The 22185-nt window shown below is 33.4% G+C and overlaps 1 protein-coding gene across 3 annotated transcripts in view; it reads right to left on the reverse strand.

The window, feature by feature from the left end:
* LOC125074284 (adenosylhomocysteinase-like 1) overlaps positions 1–22185 on the reverse strand; it is a 54913-nt gene that overhangs the window by 6980 nt on the left and 25748 nt on the right. The window contains exons 1-2 of one of the 3 annotated variants that reach the window (XM_047685576.1): positions 17928–17956; positions 2238–2541 (exon numbers count right to left, since the gene is read on the reverse strand). The exons of 1 other annotated variant lie outside the window; for it this stretch is intronic. In XM_047685576.1, the coding sequence (XP_047541532.1) occupies positions 2238–2334 (97 nt within the window). In that variant the 5' untranslated portion in view covers positions 2335–2541; positions 17928–17956. Of the gene's footprint in view, positions 1–2237; positions 3652–17927; positions 17957–22185 lie in introns of those variants that run through there. One more of the 3 variants, XM_047685575.1, reaches the window with a different exon arrangement.

Raw genomic sequence — 22185 nt, forward strand, 5'->3', positions numbered from 1 at the left:
GACATATTACACACAAGTGTTTGCGCAATCACAGGTAAAATCTCTGTTCCCCAACTCTGATAACCGGCATCGGGATTTGACGGCAAATCCGACTCGACCGAAGAGTTCAGGCTCAGGACCAAAGACTTTCTAAGGCGCGGGAGTGTGCACACTTATAGCTTCCAGACGCTGTTCTGTTACTAAGAATTTTTGCACAGAAATACTCAATAATGTTTTATCGGCTCGTCTCGAAGTTTTAGGCCTTGTATCTGACCACTAGATCAACTTGGCAGTATATGGCTTAATTAATGTTTACAAATCATATTGATGGACGAAAACATCGTGACGTAACCTGCATATTTACGATGATACATATCTGTCACATATGATTCATTAAGATCAACCATGGAGCAACATGGTGGAATAATCTCCAAACTCATCAATATTGCTTTGAATTATGTTTTCCTTGTATATATTTTTTTTGTAATATAGGTATGCGGACTGGCAAATGAGTCACCACAATGGTTGTAAGTGATAACCGCCCAATGACGTTAGCATTTTAAGAAATGTCACCCATTCCTTTCATCGTCGATGCACCCCCAACTTATGAAACTAAGATGTTATGTCTCTTGTGATTGGAGTTACACCAAATTAGTAAAATTTTAAGAGGGACTTTGTCCTTCTTAATTTAGGAATTAATATTATATATTTACAACATATCACAATTATTTATATAACATAAAAATCAAGGTCATAGAAATCATATCATGTTGATACCTGATATTTCGAAGAGAAGAACTTAAAATTGCGGCACATCTGATAGCAATGTCAACATAACCGAGAATTAATTGAATCAGGTTGACATATCACGTTGCTAACTTAATTTACGTCGCAAAAACAACGTCCAAACGCTGGATTATTTTGTCATAAAGTGTATTTTATCGTAAATAGAAGGGCATACGAACGGCTAGTAAACTTGGGACAGACCTTTTATAATAAGTTTTCACCACGATGTTTTAAATTGGTTTGGTGATTATATACATATGTAACATAATTGTATGCGTGAAGGTATCATCACGACGTTTTCCACCACCGATAAAGTCGCGATGAATAATATAAAACAAATTATAAAATTAAGACTTAATGGTGCTTATCTGGTTTCCAGACAGTCATCATTATCATCATCTTTCCATCATAATACGTCACTGCTGGACAAAAACTTCCCACAAAGATATCCACATAAACCGTTCTCGCGCTACTCGCATCCAGTAACTTCCCGCAACCCTTACCAGATCGCCAGTCCAATTTGTAGGGGACTAGCCCACGCTGCGTTTTCCGTTTCGTGGTTATGTGCCCAGCCCACTGCCAATTTAAACTATTGATATACGGTTAAGATTGAAGTTTACTGGGAGCAAATGCTACTGAATTATATAGACTACGACTACGATACGATTCTATTAAGATCCACCTTCGACGTTCGCCGGTGGAAGCTGGATGAGGGAAGCAGAGGACCGAGCAAAGTGGCGCGCTCTAGGGGAGGCCTATGTCCAGTAGTGGACAGCAGTAAGCTGATTAACGATTATATTACTAATTTCGACAGCAACGAAAGTGCAACAATTACGTTTTAATTTCATTGTGAAAAAATTCAATTTCATAAAATAATATTTTGTTAGTAGAGTCAACAGCCCCCCCCCCCTCGTTGACTGTACCGTCTAAGCTCTTAGAATATTAGAGGAATGTATAATATTATAGCGACTATTTTGTTTACTCATATATTTAGCAAGCCAATAATAATATACCTCTCTAATGTAAATATTGCACACATTTTCATCGAAGGTCGAACTGTTAGGCTAATGATTGCAAAACGTGAATCTTAACGAAACGTAGCGGGTTCAATCCCAAGCTCTATTGATTTTTTTATTCATTATTGGAGGTGAAGAAAAAGAGGACATCAGGAATCCTGCATGTGTCAGGTGTAATCTGTGTATCGATACACACGTGGCAGATTATTATGACTTTAGGTTCAAATCTACTCCTAAAGAGGTAAGGAGGTTTTGCCCAGCAGTGGAAAAACTTTTCGTTATTTAAGTTTACTTTTACAATCAACACTTTCTTTATAGAATTATATGCTTAGATTTATTTACTACATACTTAGTACAACATGGAACGCATGTTTATTTAAAGTTAGATTAAAACTGTAAAGTGAACATATAATACCTACAAATAAAAAATAACTAATTTTAAAACCATCAACTTACAAAAATCGCTTCTCCCAGATATGACAGAGTGTCGTTTCTTCAGCGAGGCGCTTATTTCTGGTTCCATTGGGTGTTTCAATATACCAGTAGACGGCATTTAGAATTCTTCTGCTGAACTTGAAGTGAAACTTCTTTGTGATGAAAATTTTATGGACGAAAATAGTCGTAACGTTCTACGTGATGTTAAAGTGAAACACTCCTGACGCCAGAATTTATTGGATTTTATTGGTCACAAATGTACAAAGTTTCACGCACTATTTTCTTCTTAAAACTGCTTGACATATGTTTGTGACATAGTAAAGTGCTGTACATAGTATATTTAAAAAAAAAAATATCAGCAGAACATATTCGAAATACATATCACGAATTGTTTAAGTAAGTATCCAGTATATTCGCACGACATGTTACGTGCATGTCTTTCTCTAATGGAGGTTTCCTTGAACACACTGCACTCCGCTTTGTATTCAAAGACTGACACTACGTGGAAAGCTAACCGCGGCGCTTATAACGTTTTACGCTCCAAAAGCGTGAACGTATCCACTACAAGTTGCGGCTCGGTGACGTTCGCGAACATGGTTGTGCATCCTATACAAAGACTAATTCTAAGCATGAAGTAACACCCAAGAACTATACGAAATTATACACACCTAACACACCACCTTAACCACACCAACAAACACCTACTTAAGAGTCAACATGTTGGACGATTATAGCGAGTAATATCAGCTTTTTCAGAAAAGCTATTGTCCCTTTAATCTTAACCGAGTCGACAACAACGCCAACCTTAGAATGGCAAAATATGCAGGAGATTTTTTACCATTGACGTTTGTAACATACAAATTCTTCTTCCCTTATGATGATGAGACGGTGATTGGAAGTGAATTCGGGGAAATCGAATGGTAAAGCCTTTGGATATTGATAGTAACGCCAGGAATTTCGATAAACTTTATGATAACAGTTTTGACCACGGCATCTTTTCTAAATTGTGTACAGTCTACTACGCAGGAAATGTCATAGCACAAATGTTTGCACAGACAGAGATACATTGTCCAAAATTCCGAAGGGTTATTGTTAGGCAGCCTTTTTTACAATATTGATATAATATAATACGCATACAAATGTCTCATAAATCTCGTACTAGAAGTAAACTTAACAACAAAAATTTATAGAAGTACTTTATCCCAATAAAATATCACTTCCAACAAACGTTTGGGGTACTGAGAGAAAAACAAAGCACTGCAGTAGATAAAAAATGTACGAACATACAGCAAAAAAATAACGGCGGAAGTTTTGGCAGTTACTGCCTAAACCGTCAGCCATTACGAATGGAGTAGGGCCAACTACGTGAGAGAGACGTATAGATATAGAAGTACTTGCATAAGCACAGATGCATTATCTCAAATCGCAACAGGACGGAAATGGACGATCCAAACCGACCCGGTCGGAAGGAGATCGCCGTACCGAAAGACTTCTACGCTTTCGACTATCTAACGCTTAATCTTAACTTCAGTCTGTTACTGAGACTTTACTGACAGAGTAATCCAGTAACTTTGATTAGGATTCGGAATTCGAAACGGGAACAAGAGATGCTCGACTAGCTTATCACAATTAACGAGGAAGGTCCATATCAACGTGTCTACTAACAATATAATTATTTGTATAAGTCAGTGTTGAATTATTTACGTCATTTAATCGTAAAATCACATATTTATACATTTCTTAGTACTTTAAACGAATGTTAAAAAAAAATATAGTTTCATGTATGTATGTATGTATGAGTTTACTAAGTTCACCAGTAGCGACCCGTTTCGGATTCGCACGAGTCTTTATTAATAAAGAAAATGATATACCCTATAAGCACTCATGAATAATGTATAAGTTTTTTTTTTTAAATGATTTATTAGTTCCTTACATCATCCTCGACATAGAAACAAACAATATATAACCTCTTTATAATATTAATATAAATAACTTTTGAATGCCTTAACAATTTAGGGGTTTGTACATGTGTATATATCACCGTAGAATTGTTAATACCGTTAGATTGTTATCTATCTCGCGAGATTGTAAGCTGCCGAAATGTTGTGAACGGTGATTTAACTCAAAATAAAACGTCAAAAATTTCACAATCCTTCGACAGTTCACAATCTTGCGAGATAGATTATAATCTAACGGTATTTACAATTTTACGGTGACAAATTTGTAGAAATTTGGAAGCTCATAACAACGTTAAGAAATCAGTGTTCCCATTTAACGTATATTATGTAGTAAAATATAGAATGACTGGACTACTCAGATATCACATAAAATCAATAAACAATTGATACAACAAACAATCATTAATTAAAAAATTACCGATAATATTCACTTATTTCTACCAGAAAAAAGACAAATGAGAAGTTGAGCGGAATTACAATTATTAAAGTTTACATATTACCACGAAAAATTTCGAGTTATTACACGAGATACCTAATACTAAGACTAAAGCTAGCAAATACTGATCGAGGAGTTTTCAATATTTTCAACAAGGCTTGGAAATTAATTTATACGCAGAGGAGGAAGATTGTTCCAAAGTTTTTCTATCTTAATAGCTCATTTAAAGAGCAAATTCTATTCTATCTTAACAGTAACGTCTTGCAGACCGTTTTCGATCACGGCGACCAATCTTAAGAAACTAGCCAAACACGCAGGATGTATTCTAGTGCACAAGTGTGTGCGCAAACATGTCACCCTACTCTCTCACTCTCATAATTCGATCGGACAGTAAATCTGATACGACAGAAAACAGTTCAGGCTTTAGATGATAAAAAATCGTGGAGTTAAAGATTGTTGACTTCCAGGCAGGAGACATGACATACTTGTATAATTGTATTTAACTAACATGACTGTAATTTTAGATGTTGAAAAAGAGTAACTACTGAGTTTCTTGCCGGTTCTTCTCGGTAGAATCTACATTCCGAACCGGTGGTAGCTTTACTTGAAATGGTTTGTTAAATGACTGATTCAAAAGTGCTCGTAAAAGCTTACTTGAATAATGTATATTTTGATTTTGATTTTGATTTCGAAGGGCGAAGGCTTCTCCGAAGCGCGGAATTTTACACGCTTCTAATTTCCAGACACCATGATAATCCGATTAAATTTTCGACATAAAAACCCGATAACTTTTTCACGATATCGGAATCTGTGACCTTATGTATATACTATATAGTCATCAGACCAACAGGCGACGTTGACAGGCAGTCAACTTAAATATGTTTTTAATTAAAGCACGTCATCCTTTTCGATTAATATTCAATTCAATGGGTGTCGGGATGAGATCATGTTTTTGGAAATGAGGTCGTTAAGTTTATCTCGTTAGTATTTTATTTTATAAACTTGTATATAGAAATGGATCTCGGTCATCGATTACGACACTCTTTAGAATAAGGAACAAACACAAACTACTTACTCCCGTTACTAGACTGCATAGTCAGTAGCTCTTTTCTGGTGCCATGTTTACGGTTTTTTACAACAAGAAACCAGAAGACATTTTAATGCCTCTGTTTCCAAATCTATACATATAATAAAATTGGAGTGTCTGTTTGTAATATTAAAATAACCGCTTTTTCTAAATGCATATGTATGTATACACGGTACATATACCAACATAACATATTTTACTATTTTTGTATGTCTTTCTTTTGTCTGTCTTTTTGTTCCGGCTAAACTCTGAAGCGGCGGAACAAATTTTGACGGGACATTCACTGGCAGACGGCTGATACAATAAGGACTTAAGTAATAGCTAAGCTAGCTAGCTAATAAACCGAATGTAATAAGAGTTAATAAGGAGTAATAATAAGGAGTAACTTAGGCTAAAACGATAACTTTTTTTGTTCAATTCAAACGCGTCAAGTCGCGGGCACAGCTAATAGAAAATAAACGTAAAAAGACGATTGGTGAGTTCATGAATGATAGCATACTTTAAAAAGGAAGCGATCCTCTCCGGGCTATTTGTTTGTAATATTGAATAATTACAATCAATTACAAAATGATTAATTACGAAATTAAAAATTTAGAAATGTTTATTTACTGAATAAATGTATATGATTTGATTTAATCACCAGGATACTTATAAATATTTTAGGAAGGCTTTTGTACCATCCATTTTATTGGAAAATGCCGCTAGAAAGCGCTGCATATCAATTTCGATACAATTAAATATTTTAAATAATAAAAAAATCTAGATTTAGTATCTTATAAACTGATGACTAAAAAGCGCTCGAAGCGCTTATATTGACATCAAAATTATTAATTTATGAATAAATTATGTAACAACTTAAATATATATGAGAATACATATCTGAGTAAATGGTTTGGATTACTTTTTAATTTTCAATCCTAATACCTATATACCTTAAAATGTATCATGCAAACAGTTTACATTCAAGATCGCAATCTCGAAGGGCCGCACGATTTATCCAGTACGAACCATCATTCAACCGGGTGTACTCATTTCTAATTTTAGCCACGATAATATTAGTTGCACGGCGCATTGCTTAATATGAAACGTGAAATTTCTGGACGAAATGAAAATTATTCGACACAGTTTTGATTTTCACCAACTATAGTTAATCTTGGTTTTTTCAATTGTTGTTCTTTATTATAAAACACTATCTATTAAATAACTGGGACCTCAAGGGCCATAGATTTTTTTATATAATATTTAAAGATTATTTTCATTTATCCAGTTTAAATAGTCAGGCTAAAAAAATGACAGTTACCTTATTTACAAAAGGTCCCGTTTTGGGTCTGAAAAGACGAACATGCAATTTTTATTTTTACTTTTGTAAAAATTGTAAAACTTACATTTAAAGAATCAAAGCTATTTTAAAGATACAAATATGCCAGGACGTCCACGTTGTAATAGCTCTCCTTAGTGATAAGACAGTCTCGTAATTCGCAACGGCAATTGACACTCTCTTATGCCATCTTGCCCTTCGCCGCCGTCGCTCCCTACTCCCTTATGTGCGAGTGGAGTATATGCTATATTTAATATAATAATAATAGCAAATTATTGGTTTTCTTCTATTATATATTCTTAAAATAACCGTCATTTCACACACCAGCCGCACGTCTCGTGTCAGCCACATTTTTATCGACAGTTATAACAGATGGTATGAACTGACGCAGCCGAATATTGAACGCGCTTGTCTAAAAGATACCTATTCACTCTTGCCTTGAAGATTCTATTATAAGGAGACACCGGGAAGGACATTCCATATCTTGGGTACACGTATGAGTAATAAGGAAGCTAAACACTTCTTGCTAATAATTGGAATGTCGATGACGTAGGGGTGTTGGCTTTAACGGCGCCTAATTGTCCGATAACCATGCGCTATTTGGCGGTAGAATATCTGATCAGTGGATCAGTGCACCTACCCAGACGAACTTGCATTAAGGCATATCACTATCAATAGTTTATTAACATACAAACATTCTTCACATTTAAATTTATTTCTATTAAGCAATCTTTTTCGCGTGTTTTCACCTGCGTTAAACGCAACTGCACCCGTTCTTGGTAAATGGACTGTCTAAAGCAAAAGATTATTGAAACCGTGTCGACATATTCTAAGATAATCTCGTTCAAACCAACAAATTCTCCAGATTTATTTGATGAGAAAATTATTAAGCGACTGTTTATCCGTGTATCCTGCTCGGATATATTCTAAATTAAAAATAACAAAATCAATCAAAAATTAAAAATCAATGTAGGTATTCCTAATTCAAATATCGACATTTCACAAGATTATTTTTTATATCAAGCTACGTACATTTAGTTGCTCAATTCGCAATAAAATCATTAGTTACTCATTTTCAATCATAAACAAAAATCACACCTAACAAACATATACAGAACGTCAACGAATACACCCTTCAAGTTCTTCTATCATTTACAGTATAATAAGACTTATTTGTTTATTTTTTTTAATAAAGTTTTAAATTGGCAAAGGTATCAAATATTATACTCCATTAATGTTATCAGTGACAATTAATTAGTTGTTATACGAGTGACCTAAATAAGGAGCTTAAACAGCGATCTAAATTTCGTTACGTGAACACGTTTTATAATAGTTTTAGTTTGCGGAACGGAATGGTCCATAAAACGATAAATGACTTTATTAGTACGTATCAAACATCAAAATCTTTATTCAAGCAAGCTATCCCAAAAGAAATTTCGAATGGTCATATCACAAAGTTAATTTCAGTATTAAGTTAAAACTGATTCGATGTATACACAGAGCAAGGAACTGGCAAGAAAAACAATAGGAATTCTTTTCCATCAAAAAAAATTTTTTTTTTTTTCAAATAATACAAGTATATACACTAGTAGGTCGCCCTCGAATATACGCGTTTATTTAACAGATTTTCGAAACCTATGACAGGTTTTGTTTTGATTTAATTCCATTGTAAACTCAAGACACCTGTTCGCACGTTTATATATATAGGCTATAGCCAGAGATTAAAACCATTGTCTATGGGCGGTGGTGATCACTTACCATAAGGAGCTCGTCTGCCTACCTATATTAAAAAAAAATCACGTTTAAGAATATGAATCTTAGGTTAAAATATAATTTAAAATAATACTTCACGTTATGATGTTATTTTATCACGTAAATTACCATGTAGATTGCATTTCCTTGCAAGTCATTATAATATAACGTGCCATAAACCTCTTCACAGCTAAGAGTGTTGAGTCTACATTATATTTTAAAACGCTTTCTGAAACGCTTATTTAAGATAGAGTTTGTATGGAACAATTATTATTAGATAAAGTAAAATTTGTTAGTACAGACAGACGCGCACATACATACACACAGGCACGCACGCACACCCATAAAAGCGCGCCTTTGCAAATGCGATGATGTAAAATCAAAATATACATAGTTCGAGAAGGCTATTACAAACATATTTGTATCTTCACTTCACAAAATTCATTTTAATGTTAAGTTTCCTCTGATTCAGGATTTTGATTCTACCGAGAAGATCTGGCAAGACACTTTTAACTTTGTTGTTTCATAGATTCAAGTCATTTGTAAAAAAATACATTGGTAAAGAAGGCATATTATTCGATACAAGATTATATTGATGATAAAAAAGCGTGGAGTTAATGCTTGTTGACTTCCAGGCAGGAGACATAACATACATATATAATTGTATTTAACTAACATGACTGTATTTTTAGATGTTGAAAAAGAGTAACTAGTAACTTTCTTGCCGGTTCTACTCGGTAAAATCTACATTCCGAACCGGTGGTAGCTTTACTTGAAATAGTTTGTTAAATGACGATTCAAAAGTTCTCGTAAAAGCCTACTTAAATAAAGTATATTTTGATTTTGGACAAACACGCACGCGCCCACACACATCCACGTACCCGCATACACGTACACACGTAAGCGCACCCAAACTCGCCCGCACATATAACAACTTTAGGTACAAATATAACAAGTGCTTTAATCAGAACGTGCGAAAATACTTAAATAAAGAGCTCTCTCACAAATTAATGAAATAACTTTACCGCTCTCCACTGCATAATGTCATCCAACTGCCGGCAAACACGGCCGAGTGGTCAGCGGAGTGGTACTTTTGTTAAACAATTAAACTACTCGCAATATAAATTGTAGTTTCAATTTAATACTTCGGTGAATACCGAATACGTAGATGTCTGGTATACTAGCAACCCGTTCCGGCTTCTCACTCCTACACGGATCTACATAAAACGTTCATATAGAAGGATAAACACATATTTTTATTGCATACTTAGGTGGATAGATGCTAAGTGATCATCACGTCTATTGAAATTGAAGCCATAAGAAAACAATTTTCACCAGTAATTTTCAGAAAATACATGTCCCTTGTGCCTGTAATTACACTGGGCCACTCGTCCTTCAAACTGAAACACAAAAATACTAAATATTGCTGCAGTGAAGATATCTTGTTTTAAGTCTGAGCTTTCATTGACGCACGCAGAAAAAAACCTCACCAAAGTCGTATAAAAAAATATAGTAGGAATAGTTTAGACACACATTAATATTTATTAATTAAGATCAAAAACTAGATATATGACTTTATACGGATGTACAAAAAAAAATCTTCACTAGAAACCCGACCCAGTTTCGCACGGATTGGACAGTTCAAAAGTACTGAACCGAAGACACGAGAAAAGAAAAATCCACGACAGTATATCTATCTACTTAGATATTTATATCTATTTAGTATCGCTGTATTTTATTTTCTTCTATCTATTTTAATAAAAACCTTGTGCCGCAGACTTTTCTTTAGAATAGTTTGAAAGAATATATGTGTGACTTATGTGTGAGATCGACATTAGTGGGTTTTATTTATAATTTGGTGAGACACATCTAAAATATAGTATCTTTTTAATGATATATTTACAACATATTATGTATATTCACAGTCCCAATGATCACTTTGATAAAATCAGTGATAATCATTGCATGTGCACAAAAAGTAAGGATAAGCTTATAACGTCAAGTTTCCGACTCCGAAAAGTCAATAAATCATTCTTGGGGCAAGGTATCCGCTTCTATAAATTAAATTCCGCAGACATTTTTAACTTTGCCGTATGATAGATTCAAGACAATTCTAAAAAATACATTGGTAAAGAAGGCATATTATTCGATACAAGATGATGATAAAAAAGCGTGGAGTTAATGCTTGTTGACTTCCAGGCAGGAGACATAACATACATATATAATTTTATTCAACTAACATGACTATTTTTATATGTTGAAAAAGAGTAACTACTGAGTGTCTTGCCGGTTCTTCTCGGTATAATCTACATACCGAACCGGTGGTAGCTTTACTTGAAATCGTTAGTTAAATGACGATTCAAAAGTGCTTATAAAAGACTACTTGAATAAAGTGTAATTAAATTTTGATACGACTTTCTGCAGGCCTATTAATATACCGCCAAACAGCAATCCTTAGTATCGTTGTGTTCTGATTTGAAGGGTGAGTGAGCCAGCCAACTACAGGCACAGAAACAAGAACATAACATCTTAGCTTCCAAGGTTAATATCGCATTGATTATGTAAGGAATGGTTAATATTTCTTACGACACCGTTGTCTATCTACACGGTACCATCTTGTGGCCTATTTGCCCGTTTTACCTGTATTATTAAAAAAAGGTTAAAGGCCTTCGCGGCTTCGCATGCGTGTGTAGGGCAGATGTTAGCTATCCAAGTGTTCAATAATACAATGTTTCATGATCAATTATAAATCGACAATATCTACGTCATAAGTCATAACCATCGGAGGACTATTTAATAAAATACAACTAATAATAGGGTATTCTACTATGTTTGAAAATGCACTTTAAAATGTTGTGTTTTCTAATAAAAAGCCATAAAAAATATATTTCGGCAAAATAAACACGCTTTCTTGCCATAAAATTAAATTAAATTTTAAACCTTTTTTCATTTCCGCAAAAACGCAGTCCTTTTGATGACGTCAGATTGTTAAAAACAACAGTCGTGTATTTACGACCGGTACTCAATCAACGCTAACAGCATTATATATATAAATATTTGGTGTTCTTTGGAAAAATAACGAATTACAATCGCATTAAAACTCCAGAAAAGTTCTTTATCAAAATGCCAGATGATATTGACATGAATGTTTTTGCCTACGTGACGTCACACCAGAACTCGTGTTTTAGGTCACGTGATATACAGGCTAAAAATTACGAATTTTAATTTTATCAAATTTCATAATTTATTGTTCACTACCGATAATAATACTATTGTGAACAGTACATTATATTCATAATTCTTTATCGATTGACGCAGTACTTTATAGACGTTCAGGCGGCACGGTATAGTCTCGATGTAATCGTTTTTTAACTTCATCGCAAGCTAGCATATGACAAGTTTAATATCATTAGCTAATTTACGTAAAAATCCATAAAACTACACATGATATCTTTAATAGGGAGGAAGATAAAAAATCTCTCTCAGATTGGGTGATCTGGAAGAGATGGCTAGTTTACCATAAGTCCGCCCGTTGTACAACATCGAAATATTTGTTTTTATTTTTAGTATTATTTTTATTTTATTTTTCTATCCTAATATTTCTGTATTTTATGTCTGTGGTGTACACTAAACTATATTAAAAAATAGCGCCAAAATGTTACTTGTGGGAAATGCCAATTAAAACTTTAATATCCCATAAGCACCATAGGGCTTAATGGGAAATGAGTTCATCATAATAATCATGGTGATGACGATAGAGGACATCCATCTTATCAATTTCGGCCGCGTTATTCTCAAACGAGAATAGCCAACTGCGCAGAAAATTTTTTGCACAAGTGTGTGCACAAACACAACTGCTTTCTCAATTCCCTCACTCATAATCCAATGGGATGTCAACACCGACACGAATGGAAAGAATACAGACGCCAGACCACTAGTTCTACATGCTTTCCAAGGCACGCACTGCAATGTACTCATTTCCAACTTCCAGAGTCCTGCTGAGAGTTTTTGCTAACCAAATAACTTTTTATAAGCCTATCTGGAGCTCGACCTTGACCCAGGACCGCGAAATCTGCTGCCCCATCCAAACACACAAAGACAGACAATATAATATATATAATTTGAGAATAAAACATTTTTGTATTCAGAATATTAAAAAAAATACAAAATACGACGAAAAAATATATCTAATTATCCGTCGCCGGTTTTTCTCAGATCAGTGTATTTTCCGAGACGGTGGTAGTGTTTAATTTGACAATCAGTGAGTAAGTGTAATGCTGTAGTATTGAATAAAGGATTTTAAGGAAATAATATAAAAGAGGAGAAAAGATAAATAAACTACTATAGCTAGTGAAGAGAGTACTGAATGTGACGAACGAATGAACCAGACGTTTTCAAATCCAATCATAGTATGAACCTGTACGAATATAGTCTATCATGGAGTCGTTTCGTTTTTTCTTCCTATTTTATAACGTGTGATATGCAGAATGATTCCTTATAACTATCAATCTCAGCTCTCATCGAGAGCAGACCTTTACCAAGATTTTGTTTTTATATATATTGCACTTACATCTCATTATTAATTTAAAAAAATATATATTATCAATAATGAGTTATATAAATAGAAAAGAGCACTGAGTTTCTTGTCGGTTCTTCTCGGTAGAATCTACATTCCGAACCGGTGGTAGCTTCACTTAATATAATCTGTAAAATGACAATTCAAAAGTGCTTGTAAAATCCTACTTGAAAAAAGTATATCTGGATTTTGATTTTTAAATATCAAATAATAGATTTTTTAATTATTGTAATTATATCCTTGGTTGAGACCTAAATAATCTAAGGTACTTATTGTGGATTGGTCTACAAAGGGGGACCAATCCAAATGTAATGTTGTTAGCGGATTATGATTTTTACAAACACACACATGCACACAGCTCAAACAGCTAGCCCCATTAAAAACGCCTACCGTTGCAATAAAACGGTCAGGAAAATGATATTATTAAATTCCATAAAAACATCGTTCAACAATGACCTAATCCACACTTTACACATAAATAAATTCCAGATCAATCGATTGGAATCGCATGTTTACTGACCTTCAATAACACGTAGCCATTTGCATGAAAAATTGCTAGAACGGATTGCAAATAAACTACGGTTATCGTTTAACCATCGATGGCATTGCATCTCGTTGAAATATATATGTATTTATAATCTCGTTCAAGGTGAAGGAAACGTGAGGAAGCCTGCATGTGTCAATCTGCCACGCGTTTTGATGTCCTTATGAATACATCTAGAGACCTAATGTGAACTCTACAAAAGATTTTGACTTTGACTTGACTCCTCTCCTCTCGTATATAATATCGTATAGTAACAGCTTGTAAATTCCCCACAGTTGGGCTAAGGCCTCCTCTCTCTGTGAGGTTACGAGCATATTCCACCACGCTGCTCCTGTGCAGGTTGGTGAATTCACATGTGGCAGATTTTCTTTGAAATAACAAATGTTGAATACACATCCTCACGACGTTTTCCTTCACCGCCGAGCTTGAGATGAATTATAAACACAAATTAAGCACATAAATATTCAGTGGTGCTTATCTGGGTTTGAACCCGCAATCATCGGTTAAGATGTACGCTTTCTAACCATCTGGACTCTCTCGTTGGGCCATCTCGACTCTCTCGGCCCTCTCCTGCCATAAAGTACGTAAAATCATTCCTCCTTCACATGACCTTTTTACAGATTTGTCATTGGCGTTCGATCTGTATATATTTAAATAAACTTTGAAAATAAATCTTATTTCTTTAAAAACGGTAACGCTCAATTGACATAAATATAATAAGTAGATCATACTTTTTAATTTACAAGTGAATTTGAATATTTGTAATTTTGAACAACTATGTACGTAGGCAAAAGTAAAGCCTTCTGCGTTATTAAAAATGAAAAATTATAAAATAAATTATTATAATAAACAAATATTCTTACTTGATAATTTGCACATCCAAAGATCTCTTGTAAAATAATTACGCTGCGTTATTTTTATACACTAACGCAAATTTAAAAATAATAATTTAAATTCTTTCAGTCTTCTTAATAAGACACCTTACCTCGAAGAGTCTTGAAAAATCATCGTCTTTCACTTGTTTGAAATGTTGTAAGCAGAATTACAGTGATACGCAATTTTGATACGTGTATCATTCAAATGTTATTAGTATTAAAGTCAATATCGCATATCTATCTTATCCTTCGATTAGTTTCGATTTTGTGCCAGAGAATAGTTCTACAGTTCAATTATAAAAAATGCTCGTAAATATTTAAACACTTACTAATTTGAATAAAGCTAACGAAATAGTGGTTTGAGACTGTTGCTTAGAATTTCTCTAACTGATATGATTTTTTTAAATATTAATTAATTCTCATATGTCATTGAAGGATTGCTTGTATTTAAAAAATAGTTTAGGACGAGGTCCGTCGTTGACAAGGCGTCCCAACCAACTGACTATTATTACCATACTGAATATTTTACTTTGCAAAAGCTGAATCCTAAAACACCCATTGTACTTATTGTATTGTATATATGTACTAATATAACAGTTTAAAAAATATTGAACACGATGATATTTAAAATGAAATTCAAAGTTAGAAAAAAAGGGCGGTTACGATTAAGTAAGACTATTTCACCTTATTGAACTAAGGAATATTTTATAACTTTTAATATACTTTCTAGCAGCATTTTTTATCCAGTGTTAACTAGTTTCAACAAGTTTTATCCAGTCAAAGTCAAAGTCAAAAATCTTTATTCAATATAGAAGTGTTTACACTTGCTTATTCATAGTGAAAAATCTACCACCGGTTCGGAATTTAACACCTCAGTGGAAGAGTAGTCAAGGAATTCACAGAAACTACCTGATAATTTCCGAATAGCTTGAATTATGAGTAAGGAGCGGTATTACAAACATATTATAGTTAATAATACATATATTATGATTAATAAAACAAAAACTCAGCATCTAATACCCATTTATTGATAATAGAATGTTTATTTTTTGTCATGTTATCTATTTAAAGTAAAATACTCTAATCACAAAACAAAGCCTTTTGTTTTGTGATTAGAGTTTAGAGAGAAGGTTATTTAGAGAGAAGGTTTACCTTCAGGCTTCGAATTATGAATTCGAAGTTTTTTTCGAATTTACAGTTGCCAATGCCATTTGTTTGATATTCATCCCTGGACTATCATCATAATAGCACAAGTTATGATAATGGGCATAACATTCTTAAAAGCAAAGATGATATCTTTGTTTTTTCACGTGAGAAATTATACTACACAAATCTCTGCTCAAGTCCAAGTGCTCTTATTCCCTACCTCCCCTTATCTTATTCCCATGGGAAGTTAATACGACAAAATTGGAGAGATGCTCAACATCAGCTTTGCGACATTTTGGAGGCATCGGATTGTAACACTGCCAAGTTATAGGATACTCTAATTGAACCGTGTTGAGCGAAATTGTGTGACCTACAGACGCACTGATATAAGTTGAACATATAAAAGAACCAACCAATCAAATCAATTTAAAACAAAATACACATTATTCAAGTAGGCTTTTACAAGCACTTTTGAATCGTCATTTAACAAACTATTTCAAGTAAAGCTACCACCGGTTCGGAATGTAGATTCTACCGATTATAACGTCTAAAAATACAGTCATGTTAGTTAAATACAATTATATATGTATGTTCGTCTGGAAGTCAACAAGCATTAACTCCACGCTTGAATGTTATGATGCCACAATGTTATGAAATGAAAAAAAATGTCTTATAGATTTCGTCTTAAGGATAACATCATCTTAACATAATACCAAACAAAGTTTCTTTCGACCGTGTGTACGATTAGACCTATAAAATACGCTACGGATTTTAATGCGGTTTTTATAAATAAACAGAGTAATTCAAGAGAAAGGTATATATTAATAATATACGCACGTTATAGAAGGGAAAGCCCCAAAATTTAAAATTTTCCTGCCGAAAGAAAGTAATGATTTTTCTTTACAAGTATGTTTTTTCTTCAATCTAATAGTTGTATATAGATTCTTATTTCAACCTTCTGCAGCCAGACGGATGGCTAGAATCTATATAAATATATAATTTAATAGCATTATTATCACTATAAAAATAGTGGTGTAAAACTTCTCAACGGAGGAAATCAAAGGCAAAACTTCGCGAGCTTCAACTTTCAATAAGTAGTCCTGGCTCAGATATCCAAGGCAACGCTGAAACGCAGCGCAAAACAAGTGAACAAATCTACAGACAAATTTTGGACTATCACCATCGAATCGAAACTCAATCCCCGAATCAGTCAAAATAGAAGGCCAAATTTCAATGGCGACTATCCAAAAGGACAGCCAAGACGAACTCCAACCAACTAATGAAATAATTAAACTTACCCTTATAAAGTCTCAATAAGCTATCATTTCAATCGATAGAAAAAAAGTATAGCACCTAAGGGCTTAAGATTTCAGGACCTTCGATCACAACTTTTAAAATAAAAAAAATAAACTTTTTTTTTTTTCTTTTATACCAAATATACAATAATAACTGTTCACACAGTGCTGACGGACACTACGGCCCATACCATAAACAGCGTACTTATATCCTGATATACTCACACTTTTAATTTAAAAAGTAAAGAACATATTTCAAAAATTTAACAGCATAATTATTTAAAACAGACAACATATTATTTCACAAAATATACGTCTAAAACAGTGTAAATTTCCCTTTTTATATATCACGTGTCCGGCCGCGATCGAATGTCAGTCCACTCAATAAACTTCGCCGAATCGCACTCAAGAAACGGTACTAAATCAATAACAAAAACCGCAGTCACATCACTAGCGGACAGGTTAAAACTACCGCAGTAAAAAAAAAAGTGCCTCATTAAAAAGCGCGCGAAAATTAATGTCACTTTTAAATCACGAACAATAACATCGTTTAATTTTTATAAGGCCACTTATAATTAATTAACTTTTTTAAGAGACCTCTGTATCGCTCGGGGTCACGAGAGAGACTGCTTTGATATTGTGCATCTGTCAACGTATACAATAAAGCCTATGTCATGTTACTCGTATGTTTGAAAAATCAATTAAAAAAAAACTTAACACATACCCGCGTGGACTTATTTTAAATCTAAATATTATTAAAGGTAAAATTAATTTCCTTTTAAACACAATTATTCACGATTTATGAATATTACAATTTAATATTTATTACACTCACAAACTTAAATCGCGAATTTAAAAAAAAAAAACGAATATCAAACGCACTGGTCGGATAGAGATACGTTAGAATCTGATCGACCTTGACCGGTTAATTTAATGTTTAAATTTAAAAATGGAATACGTGTTGCACTCGCGTATCGCACTGAATGTGTGACTAAAATGTAAACGTTCTTTTTACTAGAAATTATATGCTAATAAAACATGGCGTCGACTTTTATTTAACTGCTCACTAGTATGTTATATTGGATTATTATTGTTTACGTGTTATTTTGAATTTTTAGATAGTGTAGTAACCTGTAAATTTCCCAAAACTGAGCTAACTCCTCTTGTCTTGTTTGAGGAGATGGTTCGGAGCTCCATTATGCTATGTATTTCGTATTTTTCATACGATAAATGTACGATTTTTACGATGTACGCCGAATGTCACCCGGATTTGAACTCATCTTTGGTTGAGATTCACGTATTCCCCCAACTAGTCCACTTCGACTCATAGAGTATAAAAAAAAAATTATTTACTTATATATACATAAATAAATTGTGTTCAAGGCTGTGGCATTGGTCGATTTAAATTACACTTTTTTTAATTAAACATTTTATTACCGAAGAAATACGCTATATACTTGATACTAGGACTTTGTGCGAGCCCGTCTGGGTAGGTACCACCCACTCATAAGATATTCTGCCGCCAAACAGCAGTACTGTTGTATACCGGTTCGAATGGAGAGTGAGCCAGTGTAACTACAGGCACAAGGAACATAACATCTTAGTTCCCAAGGTTGGTGGCGCATTGATGTAAGGAATGTCCATGGGTGATAATCAATCACCATAAGGTGGCCCATATGCTCGTGCTCCAAGATATGCCATAAAAAAAAGAAAGATTTACCTTGCATCCGTTTACGCTCTCAAGTTTTAACTACTCATAAGATAATAATAAATCTTTGCATATATGATATGGGAGGTACATAAAAGACTGATGAGTACCTAGCACGACACCCTCTCCTCCCACGCGAGCGAACCACGTACAAAAACTAGGTAACGCATACATGAAATTTATAAATAGCTACTATAAAAATTCTGACCACGAAATGGTAGCTAATTCGATTCTCTGGGCGTAATTTAATACTTCTAAAACTTACGCTCAAAAAATATACTATAAAATAAACAAATTATACGATTTTTTATGTATTTTATACATAGTCACAGTGATGTACAGAAAATGTAGAGATGTGCCGTGGTAAGCCATTTTGACTTAAAGTTTATGATCGCTAAATATTACATTGTAATATTGTCTTCGTATCCTTCACTGAAACGAATTTATATGATTAACGTAACAGATACGTCAAAACTACAATATATTCGATAAAATACACGATTTTCTTTTCAATAAATAATTTACGGAACACTTCTTATGTAACATGCACCCCACTTCGTCCGGGTAAGTTAAGAATTTGATCGACTTCCCACAAGCATCGCAACCTACCGGGTCCAAGCAAGTGTATAAGCCAGTTACACATTCAAATTGACACCAAAAATTTTCATAAAATCTATCCCACAGTTTAAGAATTCAGTTACATACAAACGTACGGAGAAGCCAGTTACTCATTCAAATTCACACCAAAAATTTTATCAAAATCTGTCTAACCGTTTAAGACTTCAGTTACACACAAACCTCCTGTATAAGCCAGTTACACATTCAAATTCACACCAAAAATTTCATCAAAATCTGTCTAACCGTTTAAGACTTTAGTTACATACACACGAACCTATAGAAGTTAGTTACTCATTCAAATTCACACCAAAAATTTCATCAAAATCTGTCTAACCGTTTAATACTTTAGTTACATACACACGTACCTATAGAAGGCAGTTCATTCAAACTCACACACCAAAAATTTCATCAAAATCTGTTTAATAATTCAATCACACACGTACAGAAGATTTAAATATAAAAAAAACTAACTAACTCCTTACATTCAGCTCCTAAATTGATGATAAACAAAAAAACATTCTTGTTTTCAGCTAGAAAATTTGTAAATCACGGATTTTATCCACTATAATATTCATGTGATATACGTATAAACCTCCCTCTTAAATAAATCTGTTTATTAATGAAAACCGCATCAAAATGCGTCGCGTATTTTAAAAGATCTAAGCGTACAAACGGCGCGAGGCGACCTTGTTTTATAATATGAAGGGATACATACATAATTATGTATGAGCGCTTTCGGTATCAAATCAAAACAAATTCCTGTATTCAATATTTAAGCAACGGCATACTTATTGATTATAAAATTAAACACTAACAATAATCAAACCTATCTCTATAGACTCGTATAAAGCAAATCTGAAACTATATCAAAACACAAACTACAACACAATAAAAGTGAATTATAAATTATATTTTATTTCGGGTATACTTAAAAGCTAAATTATAGCGCTCAAACAATAACAGAGTAAAACATTCACTGCGGAAAATATTCCAGAGTTAAACGCTTGCGGATACGGCGACTGCCAACTTTTAAAATAATATTTACAATATTTTATTTTGTAGACCAAAGTTCTACTTTATATATGGATTTTATGCAAAATCAAGTACTTTATGGGGTATTACGGCCAATGCACTTAATGACGGCCAATTACCCAACTATAGCAATGGAAGTAGGAAAAAATATAAGCAAACCTTAGATTTACGTTTTTCATGCGATTTGCTAATAACTCAACTATGTTGTGCACTATAAAGAATTAATTATTAACATATCCTTATTTATAATACAACACTATTGCACTTAATCATTTATTTCCACTTTAATTTTACTTCTAAAATTCCGATAACAGTTCCATCGACGTTCAAAACGCCATATATTCGCAAATCCTTAGTGAATATCATAGACTAATCAAGCTCTCGACCAATGATATCGCGTCAATTTGCTGTCAAATTTTGTTTATTTGGCTTTTTCCAGTTATGATTGGAATAGAGTATAGATCTGGGACATATACTCAAAATAATATAGATCATAAGAAAGACTGACAATCATTGTATACACAGAGGAAGAGAGGTAAACTAATAACACCCACTTTCCGACTTCGCAAAGTGAACACATCCTTCCTGAGGCACGGTAGGTATTTGTTTATAATTAGATTTTTGTCTTTTCCTATTAACAAATTTGAGCCATGTCCTCTATTTCTCATGTCAATAAAGCATATTACTTAATACGACTATTACTAATATTTTAAAGGTAAAAAAGCGTCGCCTTAGTATTTGTTGATTTCAACGCAGGATAAGTATAAATTGATAGACATATTCTGTAATTTATATGGCGGAAAAGAGTATTTAGTTTCTTGCCGGTTACTCTCGATAGAATCTACTTCCGAACCGGTGGTAGCTTTACATTTAATTCAACACTGTAACATGACGATTCAAAAGTCTTAGTATTTGTTGATTTTCAGGGAGGATATGTATAAATTTAAGTGTACTTTACTCTACAATTAAAATGGTGGAGAACTGTTTCTCGTCGGTTCTTCGCAGTAGAATATACTTTCCGAATTTCTTTAAAATCTTATTCAACACTGTACGATTTAAATAAGATTTTGTGAGCTGACTTGAAATAAAAGTTTTGATTTTGATTTTATGGCGGGGTTACAGTCAAGAAAATCCGATATCCTACCAGAAAAAGAACAAATATTTATCAAATCTAAATGGTTCATTGCAAAGGAAGTAAAGAAAAATATAGTACTACCTGAGAATGCAAATTGATTTAATAACAAGTCTGTGACAGACGAACAGACATACACGAAACAAATCCTAACCCATTTTCGTTTCTACATCAGTAGATGTACAAAACACAAAAACTTACCATTCTCATATCTAGTACATGAAATAGTATTAAACCAAACAAAAACAAGATAATTAAAAAAATATATGTATAAAATATAATATCATGACTGATAAATGTCAGGACGATATGTCACCATAGATGTACTCCAAGAATAATAAACCACAATTTTAAGCTAAAAACAAAATAACTTTACTTGTACTATGAACGAAATCAGCAAACACCAAAAAATTTAATATCCTGTGTAATTATTAGAGTACACTGTCGTATTAGGGTAATCCTGGAAAAACACCAATGGAATCTAAAATGTTC

This window comes from Vanessa atalanta, chromosome 27 (assembly GCF_905147765.1).
Source record: "Vanessa atalanta chromosome 27, ilVanAtal1.2, whole genome shotgun sequence".
NCBI lineage: Eukaryota > Metazoa > Arthropoda > Insecta > Lepidoptera > Nymphalidae > Vanessa > Vanessa atalanta.